This window comes from Furipterus horrens, unplaced genomic scaffold (assembly GCF_987537825.1).
Source record: "Furipterus horrens unplaced genomic scaffold, mFurHor1.1.pri manual_scaffold_9, whole genome shotgun sequence".
Lineage (NCBI taxonomy): Eukaryota > Metazoa > Chordata > Mammalia > Chiroptera > Furipteridae > Furipterus > Furipterus horrens.
The window spans coordinates 71,667,856-71,694,824 of record NW_028327179.1 but is presented as its reverse complement, the minus strand read 5'-3'; the positions used below and the strand labels follow the sequence as shown (position 1 = coordinate 71,694,824).

The 26,969-nt window shown below is 39.4% G+C and overlaps 1 protein-coding gene across 5 annotated transcripts in view; it reads right to left on the bottom strand.

Annotated features, from left to right (window-relative positions):
* Positions 1 to 26,969, bottom strand: part of ST7 (suppression of tumorigenicity 7) — a 348,571-nt gene that overhangs the window by 92,110 nt on the left and 229,492 nt on the right. For 4 of the 5 annotated variants that reach the window (XR_016513065.1, XR_016513066.1, XM_090287402.1 and 1 more), the window contains exons 7-9: positions 26,386 to 26,454; positions 24,343 to 24,497; positions 22,177 to 22,274 (exon numbers count right to left, since the gene is read on the bottom strand). Coding sequence is in view for 3 of the 5 variants with exons in the window: in XM_090287402.1 (XP_090143528.1) it covers positions 22,177 to 22,274; positions 24,343 to 24,497; positions 26,386 to 26,454 (322 nt within the window). In the remaining 2 variants the exon portion in view is untranslated. The remainder of the gene's footprint in view (positions 1 to 22,176; positions 22,275 to 24,342; positions 24,498 to 26,385; positions 26,455 to 26,969) is intronic. The other variant, XM_090287404.1, reaches the window with a different exon arrangement.

The window sequence follows — 26,969 nt, the reverse complement described above, 5'->3', positions numbered from 1 at the left end:
CAGCTGCCTGAGCTGCGGCTGGAAGTACACAAAGGCTTTTTAGTGACCACAGGCTTCCCCAGAGAGGAATCGGGAGGAGAGCGGATCTCTGCCCACTGGCAGAGCCAGGAGAGGACCAGGTGGCATCTGGCGCTGAAAGACAAGAAACAGCATACTGCTGTGCATGTGAGAATGTAATTTTTCTTTATCTTTTTATCTTGTGGACTGCAGAGAGGAGAGGAAAGGTTGGGGGTGATAGGACATTCTTGAGGAGCACAGGCACAGAAGAGCGCTCGCCCACTCCCCAACCCTCCCCTCGGGTAGCATGGGTACGCACAGGGAAGTGCCCTCATATACTGGCCCAGGCCGGCAACCAGGTCGCCGTCTGCACGTCTGGGTGCCCCTTGGGCACACCCCAACAGACATAAGATCAGTGCCCCAATTGGCGCAGGGAGGGTCCGCAGGGCACGCAGATGAATGGACGCTGACACCCCTGGCCAGCCACAGTGGGCGCCAGGCCGGAGTGCAGACCACTTTCACAGGCTCCCTTTGACCTGCCCAGGCGGGTGTGGGAATGGCGGGTGGCTGTGATGCAGGAACAGTGAGGGGCAGCGACTCACAGACGCTCATTTCCACCATGCACAAGTGTCCGGGGCCCCGCCCCAAGGGGCCAGAGACCAACTTCCAGGGCGCGGCTCGGCAGGCCTGAGTGTTGCACGAAGGCCGCCTTGCTCAGGGCCCAGGCGCACGCGCACAAGCACCTTGGCCAGCTCCAAACAGACACCAAACCTGCAAAGATCAGGAACCTCTGGCCTGCCTCATTAGACCAGCTGTGGATCCAGAAAAAGACGACACACAAAAACTGAACTGAGTAAAAACTTTCCTTTTGTATATATATATTTTTAAATTTTTATTTCTATTTTAGTTTTTTTATTTGTATTTTATTTTAATTTTTTAATTTCTTATTTTTTATTTTAATTATAAGTTTTACTTTTATTTTTTAAAAATAATTTATTTTTAAAAACTATTTCTTTAATTTGTTTCATACCATATCTCCTTCTCATCCTTCCTCTTTAATTTTTATTTGTTTGCCTAGTTTAGCCTCCCTTTCACACTAAATAAATAGAATATACCTACTATATAAATCTAATACTATACAATTCCACTTTCTTACTATATTTTGCATTCTTCCCTCTTTTTCTTTTATCATTATTAACATACAATGTAAATATTATGTACTGTCTTGCACAGTCTCGACACTACTTGCTATTATTACTAACCTATCATCCCCTCTCTCAAAAATCATATTTATCCTCTTTAAAAACAACTCTTATCTATTTTTCCTATAGTATAAAAGCCCTAACCTGTCTACATTTATATTAATACTGGCTCATTTGCTGATGATAGCGGGATAGAGGGTGGGGGTTATTTTTGAGGGTGTGTGTCTCCTGCCTGGGCTGTGTGTTTATGTCTTTAACAGCATCTCCACAAAAGAACTCAAGACAATATGGACAGAGTGACTCTCAATGAAGTAGCCAGAGGGAAGATCCCACCAGAGAACATCTGAAATATAACCAGAGAGCATAAACAAACGACATAAAGGGTAACCCAAGAACATCAGGCTCAGGAGATCAAAGAGACAGCACCACTGAAACCCCCAGTTCTCCTATAAATAATCTCATACCACAAAGGTGGGAACTCAAAGCAGACAAAGCCAAAAAACAAAAACAAATAAGAAGTACCTAACATGGTAAGACGCAGAAACAACCTCTCAATGAAAAGAAAAGAGGAATCCCAGAAAGAGAGGTAGATGGAATAGACATAGCCCAAATGTCAGACATGGAATTCAAAACAATGATGGTGAAGAAGCTCAATATAATTGACAACCTCAAAAACAACTACAACAGCTTCCAAGGAAGTTACCAACAGCCCCAAGAAAATTATAGGGAACTTACAGATAACTACACTGGCATAAAAAAGGACACAGAAACTATTAATAAGAACCAGGAAGAAATGAAGAATACAATCTCTGAACTAAAAAACAAAGTAGAATCAATCAAAAGCAGGTTAAACGAAGCAGAGGATCGGATCAGTGACTTAGAGGACAATGTAGAAAAAAATTCCCAGACAATACAACAAAATGAAAAAAGATTAAAAAAATATAAACAAGATGTAAGGGAATTACAGGATAACATGAGGAAGAATAACATCTCAGTCACTGGAATAAAAGAGGGAGAAGAAAAAGAACCAGGAATAGAAAAGCTGATAGGAGAAATAATGACAAAAAATTTTCCCAACCTGATGAGAGAAAAAGTTATGCAAGTTCAGGAAGCACAGAGAGTACCAATGAAGAGAAACCCAAAAAAACCCACTCCAAGGCACATCATAATTAAAACGGCAAGATTCAAAGACAGAGAGAATCCTAAAAGCAGCAAGAGAAAAAAAGCAAATAACACAAGGGAGCTCTGATAAGGCTATTGACCAATTTCTCAATAGAAACACTACAAGCCAGAAGGGAATGGTCAAAAATATTTCAAGCAATGAAAAACAAAGGCCTACAACCAAGAATACGCTACCCAGCAAGGCTCTCATTCAAAATAGAAGGTGAAATAAGGAGTTTCCCAGACAAAGAAAGACTAAAAGAATACATCTCCAGCAAACCATAAGAGATGTTAAAGGGAATGTTTTAAGGAAAAGAAAAAAAAAAGGAGAGAAACACAGGTACAAAGGGAAATGAATAAATACATGTCAATAATAACCTTGAATGTAAATGGATTAAATGCTCCAATTAAAAGACATAGGGTAACAGCATGGATAAGAAAACAGGACCCACATATTTGCTGCCTACAAGAAACACACCTCAAAACAAAAGATTTACATAGACTGAAAGTGAAGGGATACCAAAAAGTATTCCAAGCAAACGAACATGAAAAAAAAGCTGGGGTAGCAGTACTCATATCAGACAAAACAGATGTCAAAGCAAGGGCAATTAAGAGACAAAGAAGGATATTTCATAATATTTAAGGGAACAATCCATCAAGAAGATATAACACTGATAAACATATATGCACCCAATATAGAAGAACCCAAACACATAAAGAAAATACTAGAAGACCACAAGAAGGATATTAACAACAACACACTCATAGTAGGGGACTTCAACACACCATTATCAACAATAGACAGATCATCGAAGCAAAGAAACACCAAGGATATACAAGCATTGAACAACACACTAAACCACATGAACTTAACTGATATATATAGAACTTTTCACCCCAAAGAAGCAAAATATACATTCTTTTCAAATGCACATGAGACATTTTCAAAGATAGACCACATGATAGGACGCAAAACAAGCCTCAACAAATTCAAGAAAACTGAAATCACATCAACCATCTTTTCAGACCACAATGCCTTCAAACTAAAAATCAACCTCAGAGAAAAAAATCAAAGACACCCAAACTCATGGAGAATGAATAACATGCTATTAAATAATGAATGGGTTAACAATGACATCAAAGAAGAAGTCAAGAAATTCCTGTAAACTAATGATAATGAACACACTATAGCCCAAAACCTGTGGGACATAGCAAAAGCAGTCCTAAGAGGGAAGTTCACAGCAATACAGGCATATCTGAAAAGGATAGAAGAATCTCAAATAAAAAATCTAACTCTAAAGCTACAAGAACTAGAACAACAAACAAAGCCTAGGGCAAGAAGAAGGAAGGAAATCATCAAATCAGAGCAGAATTAAATGGCATAGAGACTAAACAAACAGTTCAAAAGATCAACGAAACTAGGAGTTGGTTCTTTGAAAAAATAAACAAAATTGACAAGCCTCTAGCCAGAATCATCAAGAAAAAAAGAGAAAAGACCAAAATAAACAAAATCAGAAACAAAAAAGGAGAAATCACGACTGATACCACCTAAATACAAAGGACTGTAAGAAATTACTACAAACAACTGTAAAGCAAGAAATTTGACAACCTAAAAGAAATGGACAAATTTCTAGAAACATATAACCTTCCAAAACTGAACCAAGAAGAAGTAGAAAGTCTCAACAGACCAATAACAAAGAAGGAACTTGAAATGTAATCAAAAATCTCCCGACACACAAAAGCCCTGGACCGGATGGCTTCACAGGCGAATTTTACAAAACATTTAGGGAAGAACTAACTCCTACCCTCCTCAAACTATTCCAAAAAATCCAAGAAGTGGAAAAAATCCCGAACTCTTTCTATGAAGCCCGTATTACCCTAATCCCAAAACCAGGTCAAGAGACAACAAAGAAAGAAAACTACAGGCCAATATCACTGATGAACATAGATGCTAAAATCCTCCATAAAATATTGGCAAACAGGATCCAGCAATACATCAAAAAGATCATATACCACGATCAAGTGGGATTCATTCCAGGGATGCAAGGATGGTTTAATATTCGCAAATCAATAAATGTAATACATCACCTAAACAAAATGAAAGACAAAAATCGCATGATCATATAAATAGATGCAAAAAAAAAAGCATGTGATAAAGTACAACACCCATTTATGATGAAAACACTCAGCAAAATGGGAATAGAGGGAGCATACCTTAACATAATTAAGGCTATATATGAGAAGCCTGAAGCCAACATCATACTCAATGGACAAAGACTGAAAGCATTCCCCCTGAAATCAGGAACTAGACAAGGCTGTCCACTCTCTCCACTCCTATTCAACTTAGTGTTGGAAGTCCTAGCCACAGCAATCAGACAGGAAAGGGAAATAAAAGGCATCCAACTTGGAAAAGAAGAAGTTTAAAACTATCGTTATATGCAGATGACATGACAGTATACACAGAAAACCCTATAAACTCCACTAAAAGACTACTCGATATAATAAGTGAATTTGGCAAAACAGCAGGATACAAAATAAATGTACAGAAATATAAGGCATTTCTGTACACCAACAATAAAATATCAGAGACAGAGACAAAAAAGAAAATACCATTTACTATAACAACAAGAAAAATAAAGTACCTAGGAATAAACTTAACCAAAGAGATAAAAATCCTGTACTCTGAAAATTAGATAACAGTGAAGAAAGAAATTAAGGAAGATACAAATAAATGGAAGCAAATACCATGTTCTTGGATGGGAAGAATCAACATCATCAAAATGACCATACTACCCAAAGCAATTTACAGATTCAATGCAATCCCTATTAAAATACCAATGACATATTTCACAGACCTAGAACAAATACTCCAAAAATTCACATGGAACCAAAAAAGACCCCAAATAGCAAAAGCAATCTTGAGACAGAAGAACACAGCAGGAGGAATCACAATACCAGACATCAAACAATACTACAAACCCACTGTGATCAAAACAGTCTGGTACTGGCATAAGAACAGACATATAGAGCAGTGGAACAGAATAGAGAGTCCAGAAATAAACCCAGGCTTCTATGGCCAACTAATATTTAATAAAGGAGGAAGGAACATAAAATGGAGTGAGAAGAGCCTCTTTAACAAAATGGTGCTGGGAGAACTGGACAGGGACGTGCAGAAAAATGAAACTAGGCCACCAACTTACACCACACATGAGAATAAACTCAAGATGGACCAAAGACTTAAATGTAAGCCTTGATACCATAAAAGTCCTAGAGGAAAACATAGGCAGGAAAATTTCAGATATCCCACATAGCAATATTTTCACGGATACATCTCCTAAGGCAAGAGAAATAAAAGGAAAAATAAACAAATGGGACTACATCAAACTAAAGAGTTTCTGCTCAGCAAAAGAAAACATCAGCAAGATGAAAAGGAAACCAACCATATGGGAAATCGTATTTGCCAATGATATCTCAGACAGGGGACCGATCTCCAAAATATATAAAGAGCTTATACAACTCAACATCAAGAAAACAGACAACCCATATAAAAAATGGGCAAAGTAACTGAACAAACACTTCTCCAAAGAGGACATACAGAAGATCCATAGACCCATGAAAAAATGCTCAACATCATTGGCCATCAGAGAGATGCAAATAAAAACCAGAATGAGATACCACTTTACACCAGTCAGAATGGCCATCATCAACAAATCAACAAACAACAAGTGCTGGTGAGGATGTGGAGAAACGGGAACCCTACTGCACTGTTGGTGGGAATGCAGACTGGTGCAGCCACTATAGAAAACAGTATGGAATTACCTCAAAAAACTAAAAATGGAACTGCCTTTTGAACCAGCGATTCCACTGCTAGGATTAAACCCGAAGAATCGTAAAACCCTAACTCAAAAGCACTTATGCACCCCTATGTTCATTGCAGCACTGTTTACAATAGCTAAGTGCTGGAAACAACCTAAGTGCCCATCTGTAGATGAGTGGATCAAAAAACTGTGGTACACAATGGAATACTATGTAGCAGAGAGAAGGAAGGAACTCCTGCCATTTGCGACATGGATGGAACTAGAGAGAATTATGCTCAGTGAAATAAGCCAGGCAAAGAAAGAAAAATACCATATGATATCACTTAATACAGGAAACTAAAGAACAATATAAACAAATGAACTAAATAGGACAAGGAACAGAATAACAGTCAATAGCGGGGAGAGGGAGGGAGAGAAGGGGGATAAGTAAGGGAAGGGTTTAGTCAAGGAATGTGTATAAGTGACTCATGGACATGGACAACGGGGAGGGATATGATTGTGGGATAAGGGGTAGGCTGGGGTGGTGGGGAGCAATGGGGGGAAAATGGGACAACTGTAATTGAAAAATCAAAAAATAAAATAAAAAATAAAATAAAATAAAATAAGAAGAATGAGGAAAAAGACATTAAAGAAAATAGAAATTCACACCCAAAATATTCATTTAGAATTTCCCTTCTAAAAATCTTTACCTGTGCAATAAGAGCAGAATATTTCTCTTGCAGAATAGCCCATCAATGAATTTAAAAAACAGTTTGGGAAGGGCATAATAGTTCTCTTTGAAAAATCATTGACTTATGAGGACTTTTTTCATGAACGTAAGTAGGCAAAAATGCAAATCAACAGTCCTGAATGCTCCAAAGGCTTTGATTAGTCCCTGTGATATACATTTTTTAAAGTACACTTTCTTTAAAAGTTCTCCTTTTAAAAAAATCATTTGAAAGGCACCCTCTTACTATTGATATGACTAAACTAATTCCCAAAGGTCCATAGCTCACACCCTAGGATATGTCTAATGACCTAAAAGGGATATATATAATGAAATCTACAATAATTTTCTAAATGAAAGTCATTTAATTTACATTATTTAAAAATAAATGTTACCACTTCTAATGAAGATGAAAAATCAGTATAATTAAACCAGTAACAAAGAAGTGTCATAATTAACAAAAAGCTGGGAATCAAAGGTCACAGGTACAAAACTCTAACTGGGAATTTGTATGCTATAGCTCTGATTCACCAATTTAAATATTTTTTTGACTGTGTCTATCTACAAGATATTGTTCCACAGTTGGCTGGGGGCGGGAGTAACACAAGAAAAATAAATACTATACCAGCACTCTAGAAGCTGAAAATGTAGTTAACTTTAATTATCCCTTTTTAAAAAAAATCCTCACCCAGGGATAGATATGTTTTAGGGAGAGAAAGGGGGAGAGAGGGAGAGGGAGAAATATTAATGTGAGAAACATTGATCAGCTGCCTCCCATATGCACCCCAATCAGGGATCTAATCCACAATCTAGCTATGTGCTCTGACCAGGAATTGAAACTGATACCTTTTGGGGTACAGGATGACACTCCAACCGAGTCACCTGGCCAGGGCTCAATTATCCTTTTGTATGCTTTTAAAATTCAGCTCAAAAATCCTGTCTCTCTCTGTTCATTTAGCCCTAATGTTTCCTTAATGAAGGGATCACATGAGTAAGTGATTTGAGATAAAAACTGAAGATAGGAAAATTGTGAAACAAGAGGTCAGGATAAATAGTACTTATATTATCTCAAAACTTATGTTTTCTTTAGTGAGGGAGCCCGACAAAAGAGGCTCAGATATTAAGCATCCCCATGAAAGCTTAATTCTCATATGGAAATTTCAGTAAGATACAAATCTGCTCTGTTCAAAATCCTTACATGATCAGGTATGTATTTGTAGGAGCAAAGAAAAGGGGGTAGAAAAATACATATTGAACCATAAGTGTTAGTTACTTCAGTGAGAAAGCATGGTAGGAATGGAGAAGATATCATTAACTTCCTTCTTCTTTGATTTGTTACAATGCATATAAATTATTTCTATAATTTAATAGGACACCCTTCGTGTGTGAGAATTAAATGAAATAGTCTGCATAAACTTTTCAATGAAATGCCTGGCACTTGTAACTTACTGATGACAGAAAGTTACTCATGTAACTTACTAATGACAAAAACTGAAAACCCTCTAGTTCTAAACTAGGGAAGATGATGAAAATACAGGAAGGACCAAGCCTAGGGATGAGGTAACTGCAGTTTTCCCTGGCTATTTTTTACAAAGAGTCATAACTAAGAGCACAAGAAGAATGGTTAGCAGTTATCATCTTTACCGGCTAGCCTGAGCACTTTTGACACAAAGGCATATAGAACATGCCTTCAGCTGACCTGATATAGGTAGCGAAGTTTTAGAAAGAATGAAAGTATATACAGAGTATCTATATTTTGATTTTATATAAGGTCTGGTCTTGTGGGTTGAATTGTGTCCTCTAAAAAGATATATTGATATCCTAAGTGTTGGTGTCTATGAATGTGACCTTATCTGGAAATAGAGTCTTGTGGATGTAATCAAGTTAAGATTAAGTCATAAATCCAATGACTGGTGTTTTTATGAAAATTTGGACACAGAGATACTATGTGAAGACAGAGGCAGAGATTGGAGTAATGCACCTACAGGTCAAGGAATGTCAAGGATTACCAGCAAGAAAAGATTTTTTTCCTAGAGCCTTCAGGGGAAGTATGCATGGCCCTGCTTACATCTGGATTTTGGACTGCTGGTCCCCTCAATTGTGAGAGGACACATTTCTGTTACTTAAGCCACCCAGTATGTGGTGCTTTCTTACCACGGTCCTCAGAAATAAATACACCTGGTCATAAATCACAAGTTGATATTAAGCTAAAGCTTTAGGTGCGCGGATTTTTCTTCTTTGCTATCGGCATTTTCCTGTGTCTATCCTACTTTTTAATTTTTTACATCCACTAATTTGCTTTTTAAAAGTGATCTCAGTCATTATTTTTTTAAGTTTTATTTTTATCATTATGAGAAAATAAGAATAACATGCTCATTTTAATAATTTAATGTTAAATAAATTCTTAAAGTATAAAGATAGCTATAATCTTACTGTTATTTTCTCTATATTTTAAGGTTTTTTTCTTATACAATGATTCTCAAAAGTATAATCAGGGGGTTTCCTGACACCTTCTCAGGGAATCCTTAGGTCAAAACTTCGCATAATAAATCTTTTGACTTTTCACTCTCCTGTCATGAGTAAACATAGGGGCATTTCCACAGGCCACATGTTGGCTGATACCACAATAGACTAAATGCAGAGCAGATATGAAACTCTGGTTGTCTCCTAGTCAGCTGGACACTAAAAAGACTTACAAAAGTGAGAAAACAATGTCACTATTCTCATAAATTTTTCTGTTTGAAAAAGTTACTTTCCATAAAATGTTTTGAAATGAATATTTTTAAAACTCAGTTTTAGTTGAAAAATGATACACATAATAATTATCTAGAGATAAAATGATAAATACCAATAAATAACCCCACAAAAACAAAAGTTCAGGGGTCTTTAGTAATTTTTAAATGTTTTATTTTTTTATTTATTCATTTTTAAAGAGAGAAAGGAAAAGAGACACAGAGAGAGAGAGAGAGGGAGAGAGAGACATCAACTTGTTGTTCCACTTATTTATGCATTCATTGGTTGATTCTTGTATGTGCCCTTAGCAGGGATCGAACCTATAACCTTTGTGTATTGGGACAATGCTCTAACCAACTAAGCTACCTGGCCAGGGTGGCTCCTTAGTAATTTTAAATGGGTTCTGAGACCAAAACCTTTGAGAACCACTGGTCAATATTAGCATCTATTTCTTTAATATTATTTTCTTTCTTTTTTTATTGTTTTTCTATTACAGTTGTCCCATTTCCCCCCTCCATTGCTCCCCCTTACCCTGCCCACCTCCCTGACCCAGTCAATCCCCACCCTGTTGTCCATGTCCATGGGCCATTTATACTAGTTTCTTGACTAGACCCTTCCCCTTCTTTCCCCCCTTTTCCCACTCCCCCCTCCCTCCCTTCTGGTCACTATCAGTCTGTTCCTTGTTTACATGCTCTGGTTCTATTTTGCTTATTTGTTTGTTTTGTTCATTAGTTTCCTGTACTCGGTGAGATCATATTTGTCTTTTGCTGCCTGGCTTATTTCACTAAATGGTGGTACATTTACACAATGGAATACTCTGCAGCAGAAAGAAAGCATCTGTTTTTAATTGAAAGAAATATATAATAAAAATATACCTAATATTTACACTTTTCCTTTTCACTTAACAATATATCCTGGACAATAATGATAAGAAAAGCAACACTGAGTATTTACTATTCGTGAAGTCCTGTGCCAAGTGCTTTGCATGGATTATTCAATTTTATTAGTGCATCAACCCTATGAGGTAGGTACTCAGCTAGAATCCTGGCTGCTTCTGATGCAGGTGACTGGTAGACTACACCTCAGAAAGACTCACTAGCTATGTAAATTTGAACAGGACCTATGTTGAGGGTTGTTATGAGAAGTAAGGAGTTTACATTTGTAAAGCACTTAAAACAATGGCTAGAACACAGTAAACACTATAATTTGTCAGCATTTAGATAGTATTTAAAACTCTGAATCCAAATGTAGTCATCCAGGATTGCAGATGGAGATAGAAAAGAAGGCTCAAGATTGGCCAGGGAATACTTCTAATTTTGGAAGTCAGGAAGCTGAGGAGAATCTAGCCAGGAAGACTGTGAGATATTAGAAGAACTAAGAGAACATGGTTTCCTAAAAATCAAGAAAATAAAGTGTTTCTAGAAGGTTGTGATGATCTATGTCAAATGAAAAGACAGGCTATTGAAAGAAGTAGTATTGCAGAGACAAGAGTGAAATAATAATGAGGGGAAATAACTCAGAAGTCTGCAGAAGACTACAAAAAGGTGAGAAAACAGGTAATAGAGTCTAAGAACCTATCTTCAATTTTCAAAGGAGCTACAGATTTTAGGGAAGAAGGGCAGAGAATGATCTGGAAGCATGCACAAGAAGCAAGAAGACCACTACCCTGTATTAGGGCTTCACATTGTCCTCTCTCTTTCCCATCCCTCCAGAGCTGCACCAAAACCTTTTAGTTCATTTACCCTTCATACCTCAGGTTATGTACCTCTTCAGGGAACCCCATCTGAGACAAAACAGGCCTCCAAACCATCCTGGTCCCAGGTGAAGGGCTCCAGTAGAAACTGGTCAAATCTAGGGAGACTTTAGAGGCTTGTTCCACAGTAGGGGGAGCTCAGACTACTAACAAGTAGAGTGAATGAAACCTGATGTCTGCCTTGAACAGATCTATCACTTCAGGATTCTCTAAATCAGTGATTCTAAATGGGAAGCAATTTTGCCTCCAATTGGACATTTAGCAATGTCTCAAGATGTTTTTCTGATTGTAACAATGGGGAGCAAAACGGGGCAGGTTGATACTGGCATCTATCGAGTAGGTGCCAGGGATGTTGCTAAACATCCTACAATGCAAAGTACAGCCCTCCACAACAAGGACTTACATAGTCTAAAATGTCAATAATGCCGAGACTCAGAAATGCTACTCTAAACCTGAAGCAAGAGGAGTTTTTGGTTTCTTTCATATAGGCAAACAATCCCATCCATACCAGTTACCTACGCCAGTTCTGACTATGGCTAAGGGGCTGGATCAAACAGTCAGTCTTATGAATTCTATTCCAAGTCTGCTCAAATAGGCCAGGGAAAGATAGAGAAAAGCTTGAGGCTAGCTTAATGGTAAAAGTTAAAAAGAAAAAAGAAATTGTGTCATATCAAATGTTAAAGAGGCACAATTACCAAAAATCAGAACAAGCAAACAATTTTTCTTTAAATTTTAGAAAGCAGAAAATGCAACCCTTTTCATTTTGAATAACACTTTAGAGTGAAGTTCAAAACCTAGCATGCTCTCTTAGCCCTACTCACTGTGAAAACATTCCTTCAGTAAGGTGCTTCCACTTCCTTGATTGCAAAAGTAGGCTAATTAAAGTGAGTGTTTTGGGAAAATATCCTGGGAATGCAAAATAATTCATGTGTTGCTTTAAAAAATGAGAAGCCATAAATCTTGACATTAAGGAACCTATGTGTTCTTATCTCATCAATATTTCTCTCACAGTTTCAATATTTTATTAGACCCATAATCATCTATAGCTGGACTTCCTGAAATTTTCTTTCATTCTCTTTCAGGACATCCAACCAATTAAGTTTGCCCTTCCTTAAGGGGTTTCCAGAGAAAATTTTTTAGAGTCTACTCTCTAGATGGAAGGAGTTGTTGTAATAGAGTGGACAGAGGGGCCTCAGAGTTTGGGGAATGGAACTCACAGTAGGAGCACAGCCAATTCCTAAGAGATGCCTTTCATATCTATGGTTGGTAGCCAGTTTCTTAGTTATACAGATAGTCATGACCACTGCCTGGTGCTAGGGAGAAGGGAGGGACTTTGACCATAGAGTGGTGGTGGAGAGCTCATGGGGCCTGCGTGAGATTCCTGTGAGTGGTCATGACTGGTCACCATACTCACTGCTACATAGGCCACGGTTAGGATTTAAACAAAAGGTGGCAACCATTTTTTGCACTGGGCCACGGAATTTGAAAGACTGCAGAGGGACCCTGCTGTCTGCAATGAAGTCTAATGTGAAAGAAGGGCGCCATGCAGTTTTAAAGGACATAGAAGGGCACCGTTCTCCATGAGAAGAGGCACAACAGAAGGAGCCTGCTAGAAGAGCATGATGGATCAGCAGGTTGTAGCAGCCATGTGAGAAGAAGTAAATATGCAGTTTGTAGTCAGGATTCAGCCATGCAGTCTGGGATAGTAAGAAAGCAGGCATGTTGCTGCTTTGGACATACCAGCTCTAGCTGACTCTGAAGTCACCAAGGACCATGCCTTGCAGACCCGGACTCTAAATGGACTCTTGGAACTTGTGACATATGGAGAGAACACTCTCTTAGGACTTGTGCCTTTCCTGGACTTCACCATGACACAGTGTAACACGGCACATGCTTTTCTGGACTATTATATGGAGGCTGATGACATCGTACCCCAGATCCTGAAGGAGAGAGCTGACAGATAAGGAATAGGGAACTATTGGGCTTGGTTTTGCTTTATAGCCTTTTGGGGAGCAAGGGAAGCACTGTGTCTCATGGGAAAACAGGGCTCCACGCTGCAGTGCTCAAACCACCACCACCCCATCACCCCCCCAGTTGGAATCTTGTGAATAAAGACCTGTTTTTCTCAACACTAATTGTTGGGTCAAACACTGAGGCACCACGTGACCAAGCTCCCCTTTCCTTGGTAACATTCTGACTCTAGCACTTCTACTTCCACTTTAAAAATCTGCATGAGGAAAGTTTCAACCAATGCACATGGGAAGAGGATGGTTATGTCTTAATGAAAAATTAGATCCTCCTGCCTAAAGACTTTATCAGCATGTTGCCCGGAATTCAATGTGTTGTTTTATCAGAGGAAGCTTCCCAGTAAGATGGTTTATGTGCATGTTGTTAAAGAGGTGAACCCCACAGTGAAGTCCCTGTTTATGCATAAACCCTGACATGAGAGGAGTCAGGCCCAACCAACAATTGTCTCCTTCAAGACTGGGACCAACTGCAGCTTTAACAGAGAGAAGGATCCTCAAACTCTTCTCCTCCATCTCCATTTGGATGCCAGGAGTTTCTGAAGAAAAAAGTACTTGCAATATTTCTCTTCGAAACACATCTCAAGACTTCCAGCCAAGATGGAGGCATAGACAGACATGCTGCATCTCCCTCCACAACTAAGTAGGAATACAACTACCTCAAAACTAGAAACAACCAGAAGTTCCAGAAAATCAAAGTGCATGGAAGTCCAGCAAACAAAGATATAAAGCAGAAATACTAATCTAGACAGGTAGGAGGGGCAGAGCCGGGGCAGAGAGGACACGGTGTGGTGGTGGCAGCAGCGGCAATAGCAGCAGGCTGGCGGAAAGCGCAGCTACACATTTTAAAAAGTCAGGAGGGACCCCTGGGGAGCGTTCCCAGCTCCTCACCAGACTATGTAGTTCACTGTCATAGCACCGAGGAAAATCAAGCCTCTTTGCTTTTGACTGTGCAAACCAGTGGGGGTTGGGATGGAGGCAGAAACTGCCAGTCTCGCAGGAGAGTCCGCTTGTTTAAAGGACCCCCATGGACCTAGAATATCCGCAGAACCACCCACTCTGGGAACGATTGCCAGGGCAGCAGCTTAGAGGGGCACCAGTCTGGTGCAGAAGTGGAAGAAGTTCCTCGAAAAGGGGAGAGTGCTGAGCAAGTGGCATTGTTTCTTCTCACACCCCTCCCCCGCATACAGCACCACAACGTGGTGAAACAGGTCACCTGCTACTGATGAATACCTAAGGTTCTGCCCCTTACAACGTAGTAGGAGTGACAGCTCTCCCCAGGACACAAAAGCAAACAAACACAGGAGACTTCTGGCCAAGATGGAGGCCTAGAATGACACGCTCCATCTTCCTCTACAACTAAGAAGGAACACAACTACCGCAAAACCATAAATAATCAGAAGTACCAGAAAATAAATGGAAGTCCAATGTATGAAGTTATAAAGAATTGGTACTCATCCGGACAGGTAGGAGGGGCGAAGCCGGGGCAGAGAGGTCAAGCTGTGCTAGTGGCGGCAGCAGCAGTGATGGACGCAGGACAGCGGTAAACACAGACACCAACATTTAAGGGGAGGCAAGAAGCACCTGGGGAGCACCCCTGGTTGCATACCAGACCCGTCAGCTTGCGATTCCAAAGCCGGGGAAGGCAGACTTCATTGCTTTGTACTGTGAGGCCCGGAGGGGGTGGGGACAGAGGAGGAGGCTCCCGGTCTCTCAGTGGAGAGTGAACGGCAGGAATCCATCTTTGACCCCCACCCCCGCAGAAAATGCCACAGCGTGGTGAGAAGGGTCACCTGGTTGTGACAAGTGCATGGGGCTCCGCCACCTTTAGCATAGGAGGTGTGACAGCCCTGCCCAGGAAGCAAAGGTAAACACAAAATGGTCAGGATGGCACAGATCATCACAGAGATCCCAGTGACACAGCTGACCAGACAGCAAATATCTAATCTAACAAAGCAACAGATAGGAAATCTTTCTGAGGCTAGTTCAGAGCTTTGGTTATAAAAATGCTTACAGACCTAACAGCACATCTTAAACAAGACAGGGAAGGAATGAAAGCTAGTCCTGCTGAAATGAAAAAAAAAACACATATGAAACTTGTGGTGAGGGCAAGAAAACCAGGGATCAAATCAACAAATTGGAACATAGGCAAGGAACAAACAGTCAACCAGTGCAGAAAGAGGAAACGAGAAGTGAGGAAAATGAGAAGAGGCTCAGAAACTTATTGGACAGCTATAAGTGGACCAACATCCAAATCACAGGGCTGCCAGAATGTGAAGAAGAACTAGAAATTGAAAAATTATGTGAAAAAATAATGAAGCAGAACTTCCCTAACTTGGGGAAGGAAATGAACTTACAGGTCCAGGAAGCACAGAGAGTTCTGGATAGGCTGGACCCAGGGAGGACCGCACCAAGACACATTATAATCAAAATGTCAAAAATTAAGGATAAAGAGAGAATCTTAAAAGCAGCCAGAAAGAAGAAGAGAATTACATAGAAAGGGGTCTCAATAAGACTATCAGCTGATTTCTCAAAAGAAACTCTGCAGGGCTTCCGGCCAAGATGGAGTCTTAGACTGACACACTCGATCTCCCTCTACAACTAGAAAGAAATACAACTACCTCAAAACAAATGATAACTAGAAATTCCAGAAACTAAAACTATATGGAAGCCCAACATATGAAGTTATAAACCAGCGGTGCTCATCAGACTGGTAGGAGGGGCAAAATCAGGTGGTGCTGTTTGTGGTAGCAGTGGGGATAGCGGCAGGGAGAGCAATCCCAGATGCAGTCGAGCCCCAGCAGCACCCAATCCCAACGCTGGGAAAAGCAGCCACTGCATTGCCTCAGACAATGAGGGCCAGAGGGCGGGAGGACGCATCCCGGTTTCCCAGCAGAGAATAACGGCAGGAATCCATCTTGGATCCCTGCCCCCACAAAAAGTGCCACAGCACCTCGAAATAGGTTGTGGATCGCTGCCAGTCGCTGGGTTGTGACGAGTACACAGGCTCCGCCCCCTTTAGCCTGCCCCAGATGCAAAGCAAAATGCAAATATGTCAAAATGAGGCAGACAGCTATAGAAATCCCGGTGATGCAGCTTACCAGGCAACAGATGAAGAATCTGACAGATGAACAAATAAGAAACCTGTCAGAGGTTCAATTCAGAGCTATAGTTATTAGGTGGCTTACAGAATGAACAAAAGATTTGGAACAAGACAAGAAAGGACTGAAAGCCACTCATACTGAAAAGAACAAAAACACATACGAGACAAGTGATGAGGAAATAAAATCCAGAGATTAAATCAACAAACCAGAACATAAGAGAAGGAACAGTCAACCAGTGCGGAAAGAGGAAACAGGAAGCAAGGAAAGTGAGAAGAGGATCAGAAATCTCTGGGACAGCTATAAGAGATCAAACATACAAATTATAGAATTGCCAGAGGGTGAAGAAAAAAAACTAGAAATTGAAAAATTAAGTGAAAATATAATAAAGCACAACTTCCCAAACTTGGGGAAGGAAACAGACTTACAGATCCAGGAAGCACAGAGAGTTCCAGAAAAACTAGACCCAGGGAGAACCACTCCAAGACACATTTTAATCAAATTGTCAAAAATTAAAGATAAAGAGAGAATCTTAAAAGCAGCAAGAGAGAAGAAAAGAATCATGTAAAAAGGGGTCCCAATTAGACTATCAGCTGACTTCTCAAGGGAGACCCTGCAGGCAAGAAGGGACTGGCAAGAAATATTCAAAGTAATGAAAATCCAAAACCTACAGCCACGAATACTCTATCCAGAGAAATTCTCATTCAGAATAGAAGAGCAGAGAAAGTGCTGCCAGGACAAAATAAAACTGAAAGAGTTCATTAGATCCAAACCACTATTATATGAAATGTTAAAGGGACTCGTTTAGAAAAAGGAGGATCAAAACTATCAACATTAAAATGAAAGCTGTATCACAACAACCAACAGCAGCTAGGGAATTGAAACAAAGGCAGACTAAATAGGCAACGAGAGTGGGAAAAGAACTACAGGTATGGGGAACATATTGGGGGGAGGTCAGCAGGGAAGGGTAAGGGGGTAAGGGGGTAAGGGAGGGAGATGGTACAGGAATTAAGAAGCATGGTAGGAGGGAATGGAGTAGACAGGAAGAGGTTGAGAAGAACTATATGCACAACCAATGGACATGGACTAAAAGGGGGGGACAATTGGAGGGAGGGGGGCCACCGGGTGGAGGGGAGCAGAGGGAAGGAAAATTGGGGCAACTGGAACAGTATAATCAATAAAACATATTAAGAAAAAAACAACTCTGCAGGCAAGAAGGGACTGGCAACAAATATTCAAAGGAATGAAAAGCAAAATCCTACAACCACGATTACTCTATCCGGTGAAACTGTCATTCAGAATAGAAGGGTAGAGAAAGTGCTTCCAGGACAAAGTAAAACTGACGGAGTTTATCAGATCTAAACTACTTTATATGAAATGTTAAAGGGACTTGTTTAGGAGAAGGAGGATCAAAACTATGAACATTAAAATGAAAACTGCATCACAAGAACCAACAACATAAGCTAGGGAACAGAAACAAAAGCAAACTAAGTAGGCAATGAGAGTGGGAAAAGAATTATAGGTATGGGGAACAATTTGGGGGAAGGCCAGTGGGGAGGGGGAAGGGGGAAAGGGAGGGAGATGGTACAGGAATTAAGAAGCATAGTAGGAGGGAGTGGAGTAGATAGGAAGATGTTGAGAAGAACTATATGCACAACCAATGGACATGGACTAAGGCAGGTGACAACTGGAGGGAGGGAGGTCACTGGGTGGAGGGGAACAAAGGGAAAAGCATAAACAATAAAGCATATTATAAATAATAAATAAGTAAGTAAATAAATAAATAAATAAAATATATGCACACTTTCAGTAAAGTGGAGCTCATGGTTAAGTAGACCACAGCTATAAGAAAACACTTATTTGGTGTACTGGGTTTAATTTTTTCAGATGCCAATTACAATCAGTACCTTAAATGTTTTCCTTCCCAGGGTACATGTAGAAAGGTTGAAGCATCAAATGAGGTTACATACTGCTGTCTTCATAGCACCATATGAAGTTGCAAATATCCTGAATTAGACCAACAGTTTTGTGTTGGTTAAGCCTCAGAAGTCCCTGGCTGGTTTGGCTCAGTGGATTGAGCGTCGGCCTGCGAGCTAAGTGTCGCTGGTTCGATCTTCCAGTCAGGGCACATCAGAGAAGGAAAACTCTGATTCCAAAAAACCTCCGCTGCCTTGCGGCATACCTCTTCAGGGGAAAGGCTAAGGGAGTAAACACCGACAGAAAATCCGGAGCCGGAGTCCCTAAGGCGGTTTGACGTTGTAGTCAACACCGGCAACTCCTGCGGCGCACCTGAAGCCAAGCTGTATTGACTCCGTCTTTCCCTTGGATCCTTCAGCTGCGAAGAGAGGGGGGGTCTGCTGCATGGGCAACAGCAGACCCTCCATATCACCCTGCCCAGGCTCTGTAGCTTCAGCTTCACTGGAGAGGACACTCCAGCGTCATCGCAAGATGTCGATTCAACACGGGAGGGGACGGATGCCGTGTCACTCCCGAGTTGGACTGCACAGCCATTCTCGGCGGTGCAGATAGACTCTTAAGAAGCTACACCATCGTCTCTCGAGACGGACGGCTGCCGATGATGACGATGAAGCCTCAGAAGTAGCCATTAAATTGAATATAATGTAATTTTAAAACAGAATAAAAATAAAGCAATATTTTAACATTGGGAAACAAACAAAAAACAGCACATCTCCAGCATGTTGACAATGTCTTTCACAGGACTGTTCCTACAGAGCCCGTATCTAATGGATGCTCTACAATCAAAGGCAACATGTATTGATATTTTAATAATATGACAGATTTTTAAAGAAAAGTAACCCTAGAAACAAACACATAAATACAGATACAAACATAAATATGTTTGTTGCATATATGTAGAGAAAAAGAGAGAGAATGCTTGACTGATTGATTCATTCAAGAGAAAGAAATCAAAAATAACCTAAAATTAAGGTATACTAATATAATGGAGAAAAAATAGAGAAATAAAAACTGTAAGCATATCTACTATATGCTAGTTGTTTTCACATAATCATATTTCATTCTCCCCACCACTCCCCTCAATTACCATTTTAGGTGAGAATCATAATGTCCAATTAACTTAAGATGAATGAAAAGCCCATAAAAGGGAAGTGAGTTGTCCTGGGTCACAAAGCTAGTGAAGAGCAAAGCTGAGATTCACATCCAGGTTTTCTGAATCTCTACCCAGCATTCATTCCTCTACAACTCAGACTTTCCTCTAAGATCTATATTTTGATTAGGTCAATAAATGGAATTCTAAGTATAAAATAATATTAAATAAAAACCAAAACATAAAAAATCTATTGGTTTTGATCATGTGAAATTTTATATGTATATACTTAAAATGATATAATCAGAAAGAAACTGGTAGAAAAATCACTGGAATTCAAATCACCTGAGTTTGTTTTTCCTACGAAGTTGCTTAAGCATATAATATAGAAAATCACCAAAGTCTGCTCTTCCATGTATGCCTATACCAGACTAATTAAGGTTAAGATAACAAATATAAAGCACCTATTAAAGGCTGAATGCAGCTGTGCTAGGCTAAGATAGAGAAATACCCTATCCTTCATAAATTTCTCAGTTCTTTCCGAGCTGAAAGAACTGGTAGTTTCTTCGCTATATCAAAGGATGAAACTTCTGCCAAGTTAAAACACCTAAGGACAAGTCCATGTCTCTGCAGAAATCTCCTTTCCTTAAAATTAGCACATATTTTAAAACAAACATTAAATTCTTTCATCAACCAAAATAATTTAATCCTGAGAGATCCCCTTTGCAGTGCACCTATCACCTTCAGTCAAATAGTTACTTCAGAATCTTTGTCCTTTTGCTCCTATCCTCAGGTCTGGAGATGATACTGCTGTCATATATGGAGTAACCAGAATGCAAGCATGTGTCTCACTCTGGCCTTTACATGATGCTATAATTGCAGAAATAACCAGGGGTGGGCCTGCAGTGAAGGCCCCACCCTCCACAGAGTGACTCAGAATTCACATGAATCACTGACCTTCCAGAGACAAATTGAGAAAAGACTCACTAGATCTATACAGTCCTGTTCTAAAATCCAAAAGCTGAGAATTGGACAAGACACCATTTTTATCTTGTCCATGGTTCTTTCACTGTTATAATGAACAGGTTTACCTAGTCTCCTAATCCAGGAAGACAGCAGAAAAATGAAATGCTGACCAACGTTTTCTGAGGTGGTTTTTAAAAAGAAAGTGGCTTATAAATACAATTCATACTTGTTTCAGTTTCTTTATAAAAAGTATTTCTTATTTTTTAAAAGTGTGGAAGTAAAAGTTCCTCAACTGATTTCCCTTAAAATCACTGTTTTGATTTTTACTTCCCTTGTTCCCTGGCTGGTTTGGCTCAGTGGATTGAGCGTCGGCCTGCGAGCTAAGTGTCGCTGGTTCGATCTTCCAGTCAGGGCACATCAGAGAAGGAAAACTCTGATTCCAAAAAACCTCCGCTGCCTTGCGGCATACCTCTTCAGGGGAAAGGCTAAGGGAGTAAACCCCGACAGAAAATCCGGAGCCGGAGTCCCTAAGGCGGTTTGACGTTGTAGTCAACACCGGCAACTCCTGCGGCGCACCTGAAATCAAGCTGTATTGACTCCGTCTTTCCCTTGGACCCTTCAGCTGCGAAGAGAGGGGGGGTCTGCTGCATGGGCAACAGCAGACCCTCCATATCACCCTGCCCAGGCTCTGTAGCTTCAGCTTCACTGGAGAGGACACTCCAGCGTCATCGCAAGATGTTGATTCAACACGGGAGGAGACAGATACCGTGTCACTCCCGAGTCGGACTGCACAGCCATTCTCGGTGGTGCAGATAGACTCTTAAGAAGCTACACCATCGTCTCTCGAGACAGACGGCTGCCGACGACGTTCTCTTTCATTTTAAAACTCTTTTTCTTCTCCTCTTATGTTGAACACTACTAATAAAGTATCCTGATTCCAGAATGTAGGAAAATGCTTGAAATGACTATAATAAGATCAGATCATAGTATTTATTTTTAAAATAATTTTAAAATATGTTTATTGATTTTTAAAGAGAGAGGAAGGGAGACAGAGAAAGAGAGATACATCAATCGCTTGCCTCCCATATAGGCCCTTACCCAGGACTGAACCCACAACCTAGCTATGTGTCCTCATTGGGAATCAAACCTCCAACCTTTTGTCTTGTGGGATGACACTCCAATCAACTGAGCCTCACTGACCAGGGCAATATTATTCAATTTAGGGGTAGCAAACTGACCCATAATTTTGTTCAAATCTTACCAACAACCACACATTTAAAAAGTCAGTCTTGGCTTCTAACTACAGACTCAGAAGTTGAGTAGGGACATCTATTAAGATTTCTTTAATATGCCAGTCACTCTATTAAAAACCTTGCATGCATTACCTAATTTAACATTTGCAACAATTCCAAGTAGTAATTATTATTATTATTATTGTATTGTTATCATTATCCTCATTTTACAGATGAGGAAACAGGGCACATAAGTTGAGTAACTTGCTCGATATCATTCATCTAGCACATTGGGAACTAGAGCTGAATCCCAGACAGTCTGGATCCAATGCCCATGGGACCATCACACCATCACTAGTCCTCCTTCCCTAAGTCAGGTTCACTGCTACCATTCTCAAACACAAATTCGAACTCACGTCTCTCATCATTTTCACTGCTTCCCTGGTCCTCCCAAGTCTTCTGGCACACATTGCTAGCCGTCTTTTGATGTAGACCAAGACATTGGTGTCTCGTCCTAAAAAGGGAGATACAGAACATGAAAATTTAAAAAAAAAAAAAAAAAAAAGCAAAAACAAGAGCTTTCAGTTGATCAGCAAGAAAAAATAGAGATTGATTTCCCATGCCCTTAAAGTAAAACCTCACAGAGAACACACTACTCCTTTGTTTTTCCTTACTTCCAGGAGCACTGACAACTTAGCTAATAGAATGCACACAGAGTAAAGTCAAAGTACTTAGACTTCCAAAGGTTAAATGATGTGATTGATTCTCTAATCTATGCTTTTCAGTTACTATGTTGAATATTTGACAAATAAAATCATCTGCCGCAAAGTGCCGGGGAAATGAAAATATCCACATTGCACATGGTTTACAAGCAAGAATTCCACATTCTTCAAGTGTGCATGCTTTTGGTGAAGATGCAAGAGGGGGGGAATTTCAGGTTGCATCCTGATGAGCTTTTTTTTTTTTCTCCTTGACATTAAGTATGGAGAAGCCTCATCTTGAACTTCTGTTTTATATTATTCTTTCCCAAACATTAGTGACATCATAATCATCTCCAGGTCCCCAAAGCAGTTGATTTTAGATGGCAATTTAACACATTCCAGATATGACAATAGAATATGCAACAAAATGAAAATCTACCCTAGTGTTAGAGAAAGAACTGACAAGCTAAATAGCTATAATAATAGTCACCAAAATGGCTCTTAAAAAGTACATTAACAACTTCTTATCTTAAGATTTTATTTAATTATGTCTTTTTGGGTATGTTTCCAAACCAATGAAAATATGTATGTGGTTAATCCTCAATAAAATTACCATGTTTGAGAAAAATGACACACCTGTTATAAATTAAGTGTATGTATAATATGCAGCTATTAGAAAATGTTAAGACTAAAATCCTAACATTTCAAGTTTTAAACAATGAGAACAAGATGCGTGCTGAAAATCTGCCAAGTACCTACAAATTATTTTAAAGATGTGATTATATTTTTGGATATATTTAAGCAAGAGGTTGAAAGGACTTAATTTACAGAAGAAAAGAAATTTTAAAAACTTCTTAAGTTATAGTGTAGGCTATGTAATTTTATGTATTAATCTTCATTTAGTTCAAAATTTATTGTTACACATTTTTAAAAACAAGATACAGATGGTGATTAGAAACTTGATTAACATATGCTTACTGCAAAGTAAAATAAAACCTGTTTAGTAATATGTTGTGTGGGCCTACTCATGTATACATAGGCCATAATGAAAAGATTTTGCTGCACCTTTACCATGGGGAGTAGCACACTCAGTTTCTGCACCAAATCCAAGTTTAACACTAAAATTTACTTTTATAATCTTAAATATGAAGGAGATACACTCTTATTGTCCAAGTGGCAGGAGGAAGGAATGAGGTGAGAGAAATTCTACCTTAAGGAAACAACCCAAAGTTAAGTTGGATGATAAAAACACTCACTCTCATAAGTATTGCTGGATTTCTATTAAACAACCAATAAAATGACAAGTCAAGGGGCTGGGAGAATTCCAGAAACAATTTTGTTGTCTTATTTTTATGCCATAACCGAAAAATACGACCGACTCTCAGTTTACTGTAGTGACATTAAAGGTCTCGTTTTAAAGTTATCTTATATAAAATAAGTCATTATTTATTATGTAAAAGAGATTAATTAGGAGCTCATGGCTCTTTCTCTTCGGAAATCAACATCAATGCTTCCTAAATAAGAGCTGACAATCACAAATAACTATTATATTCTTAATGATCTTATTTCAATCTATGCTGTAGAAGACCCATAAAATAAAACCTTAGATAACATCAACACTAATTTAAGTCATTTCCCAAGTAGGACTTAAAGTTATGGGACGGAAAGGCAGAAAAGAGAATCTGAACATTAATTTGAACAGTAATGAAGCTATAATTATGTATTGTGTTCTTATGGGAAGGAAAAAATAAAAAAAAAAAAGTAAAAACCAGCTTTAATTCCCATCTAGGATAATCATATTTTGAACTGGCTTGAAAATCTTCTCTGATTAATCATGTTACAGTTCTGATCCCCAACACCTCAATCGGGAGGAAACCTTACTATGTTGGGCTTCATACTGGGATCCATGATGCTGTAGCTGCTGAGAACGCCGGTAACAGCCATCTCCAGCCTTCAGGGCCTGTTTAAACAGCTTTTCTGCTTCAGCAATGGTTGTTGCTTCCTCTTCAGCCAAGAGAATATAAGCAGTTGCACACCTGTCCATTCAGATAATAGCCACCATCAATTACAAATTCGAGGACATGTAATAGCTATAGGAGCGCATGCAGAGGGCAAGGAATTAACATCAAAACATGCAGAGTGGCCAACTGGGTCATGCACCCATTTGTAGTTGTTAACACAAAGTGATGGTATAAAAGAAATGTCTGTATTTTAGCTTGAGAGGTGGGATGCACAATGTTAGGAAGAATGGGGCTCACATGTGGACTCTGCCCCCTTATCAATGTGTCACTTTGGGAAAGTTATTATTACTCTGCCTCCCTGATGGAGAACAACATGAAATCTATTCAAAGTGTTGTTGTGTAGGTTAAGTAAGGTGATGCATGTAAAGTGCTCAGTACAGTAGCCAGCATGTGGTACATGCTCAATGAATGTCAACTATCGATGGCGATGATAATAGCTGTTATTATATCCTCCCAACACTCAAAGTTAAAGGTAATATATGTTTACTTTAGTTTAGTAAACATAAGAGTCCCTATTCTCAAATATAGGTCCAGTAATCAAGTAAGTTACTAATTGAAGAAAACAGTGCTTCAACATCTCATTACAGTTAGCACTGATTTTCTATGTCAGAGAAGAACACTAGAACCTGCAAGCAACGTTACTTCTGAAGAACTCAAAATCTGATTCAACCTCAGTAGCAAACAAGAGTTCAGTCTCATTCATGCCTTTAACAATAATAGCTATTACTTGTTGTGTATTATACAGTATGTACTAAGCACTGTACCAGGCACTTAACACACATCGTCTCATTTAATCCTTTTAATAATCCCCGAAGGTAGGAAGCCAGAAAGGATATGCAGTTAACTAATGAACAAGGGAAACACTTGGAAATTTAAACCTTCCAAATCATATAAGAACAACCCAACTTCCAAAGAAAGGGAATGTAATAGAGAAATGCTGAGGCCAGAATAGACCACACATGTCCTCATTTGAACAGATCCCTTTGGTTTCCTTCTTCTCCACTGCCTCTCTTGTGGTCATTTCCCTACTTAACAGAACCTCCATCAGACCACAAGAGAGAAAATAAACACAAAGTAAAACCAAATGTCACTATTCATAAACTACAATAGCCAGCGAGGAAAAGGAAGTTGAACTATGGCTAATGTGAGCTTTTAGGTTATTAGTTAATCTTAGCTTTGAGGAGGGGTCTTGTAAGTTCTTTAGACAGTCCATCCAGTTTCAGGCAGGACTGATCGATGGAGCTTAAACAGAATGTGATGAAGTAGGGAGAAAAATGCCCAGAAAAAAAGCTGCAAACCAATTACCATGGAGGGCAGTAGATATGACTTGAAAAGAAACTTGATGCTGAAACTGCCCAGTGACTCACTAGAGAAAACACCTGGGATAGGCATCAGGAAGCAATACTTAAGGCTTCAGATACTGACATATAAGTATGGGTCAAGGGTAATGGAATGAAAATCGAGATTATAATACTGAGTGGTAGATTCAGTATCCGAGGAATTAGCTATAAGATTACGGTTGGTGGGCTGGAAACTCAAGGCAGGTTGGGGCTAGTTTATTTGCTTGGTCATTTATATTTCAAACAGTATCTCAGGAGGAGAGGCAGAGTAGCACTACTGGTCAAGAATATATACATCTATGTGGAAATTCATGAGTCTGGGGTAGAAACATGCTAAAAGCTTGTGAGTGAAGGAGAAAGGAAAGAGTAATAGAAGTGCTAATGGTTGGGGAGTACAGAACAGACTGTTCAGCTCAATGAAAGATACAGATGATGCATCCTTGTCACAACACAATACACATACAGAAGCAAGAAAGTGTAGTGATGGGGGTGTTGACCATCCAGATATCTGCTAGAAACCTCATTTGGTTAGAAGTAGGGTATCCAATAGGTTCTTGACTTACTTTGGTAACAATTTTATCTCCCAGATGGTAGAGGAAGCAATTAGGGGAACTTCAACTCTGGACCTAATTCTGACCAAGAAGAAAAAAATAGTTGGTGAAATGAAAATTGATAGAAACTTTCAGAGAGAGTTACTTGTCATTTTGGAGTTTGGGGTTATCAAAGACGGTAAGGTGAACCTCAAAAAATTCAAAGAAAAGAGGCATGATTCAATGGCATGAGATTCAGAAGGAAAAAATGGCTTAAGAAGGTTGAGTAGCTTTCAAATGTTCAACTGTAACTGCAGTCACTATGATCCTCTAGGGAAGGAAAGAAGGGTGACAATTAAGTAATCAATATGGCTACACAGAGACCTCCCATGAGGTCAGATTTTTAGAGGACATGTAAAAAAAAGATGGAAAGAGGGCATGTAATGAAGGACTATAAAAGAGTGAAATGAGCTTATAAGAATAATGTTAGGAGAGCTAAATGCCAAATTAGCTTAAGCTTACAAAACAAAATAAAAACAAAACAAAATGCTAAAACAACCATCTATTCCCTGTTTTTAAATCATGTGTAAGGCCCTATCGCCACCCACATGTCTCCA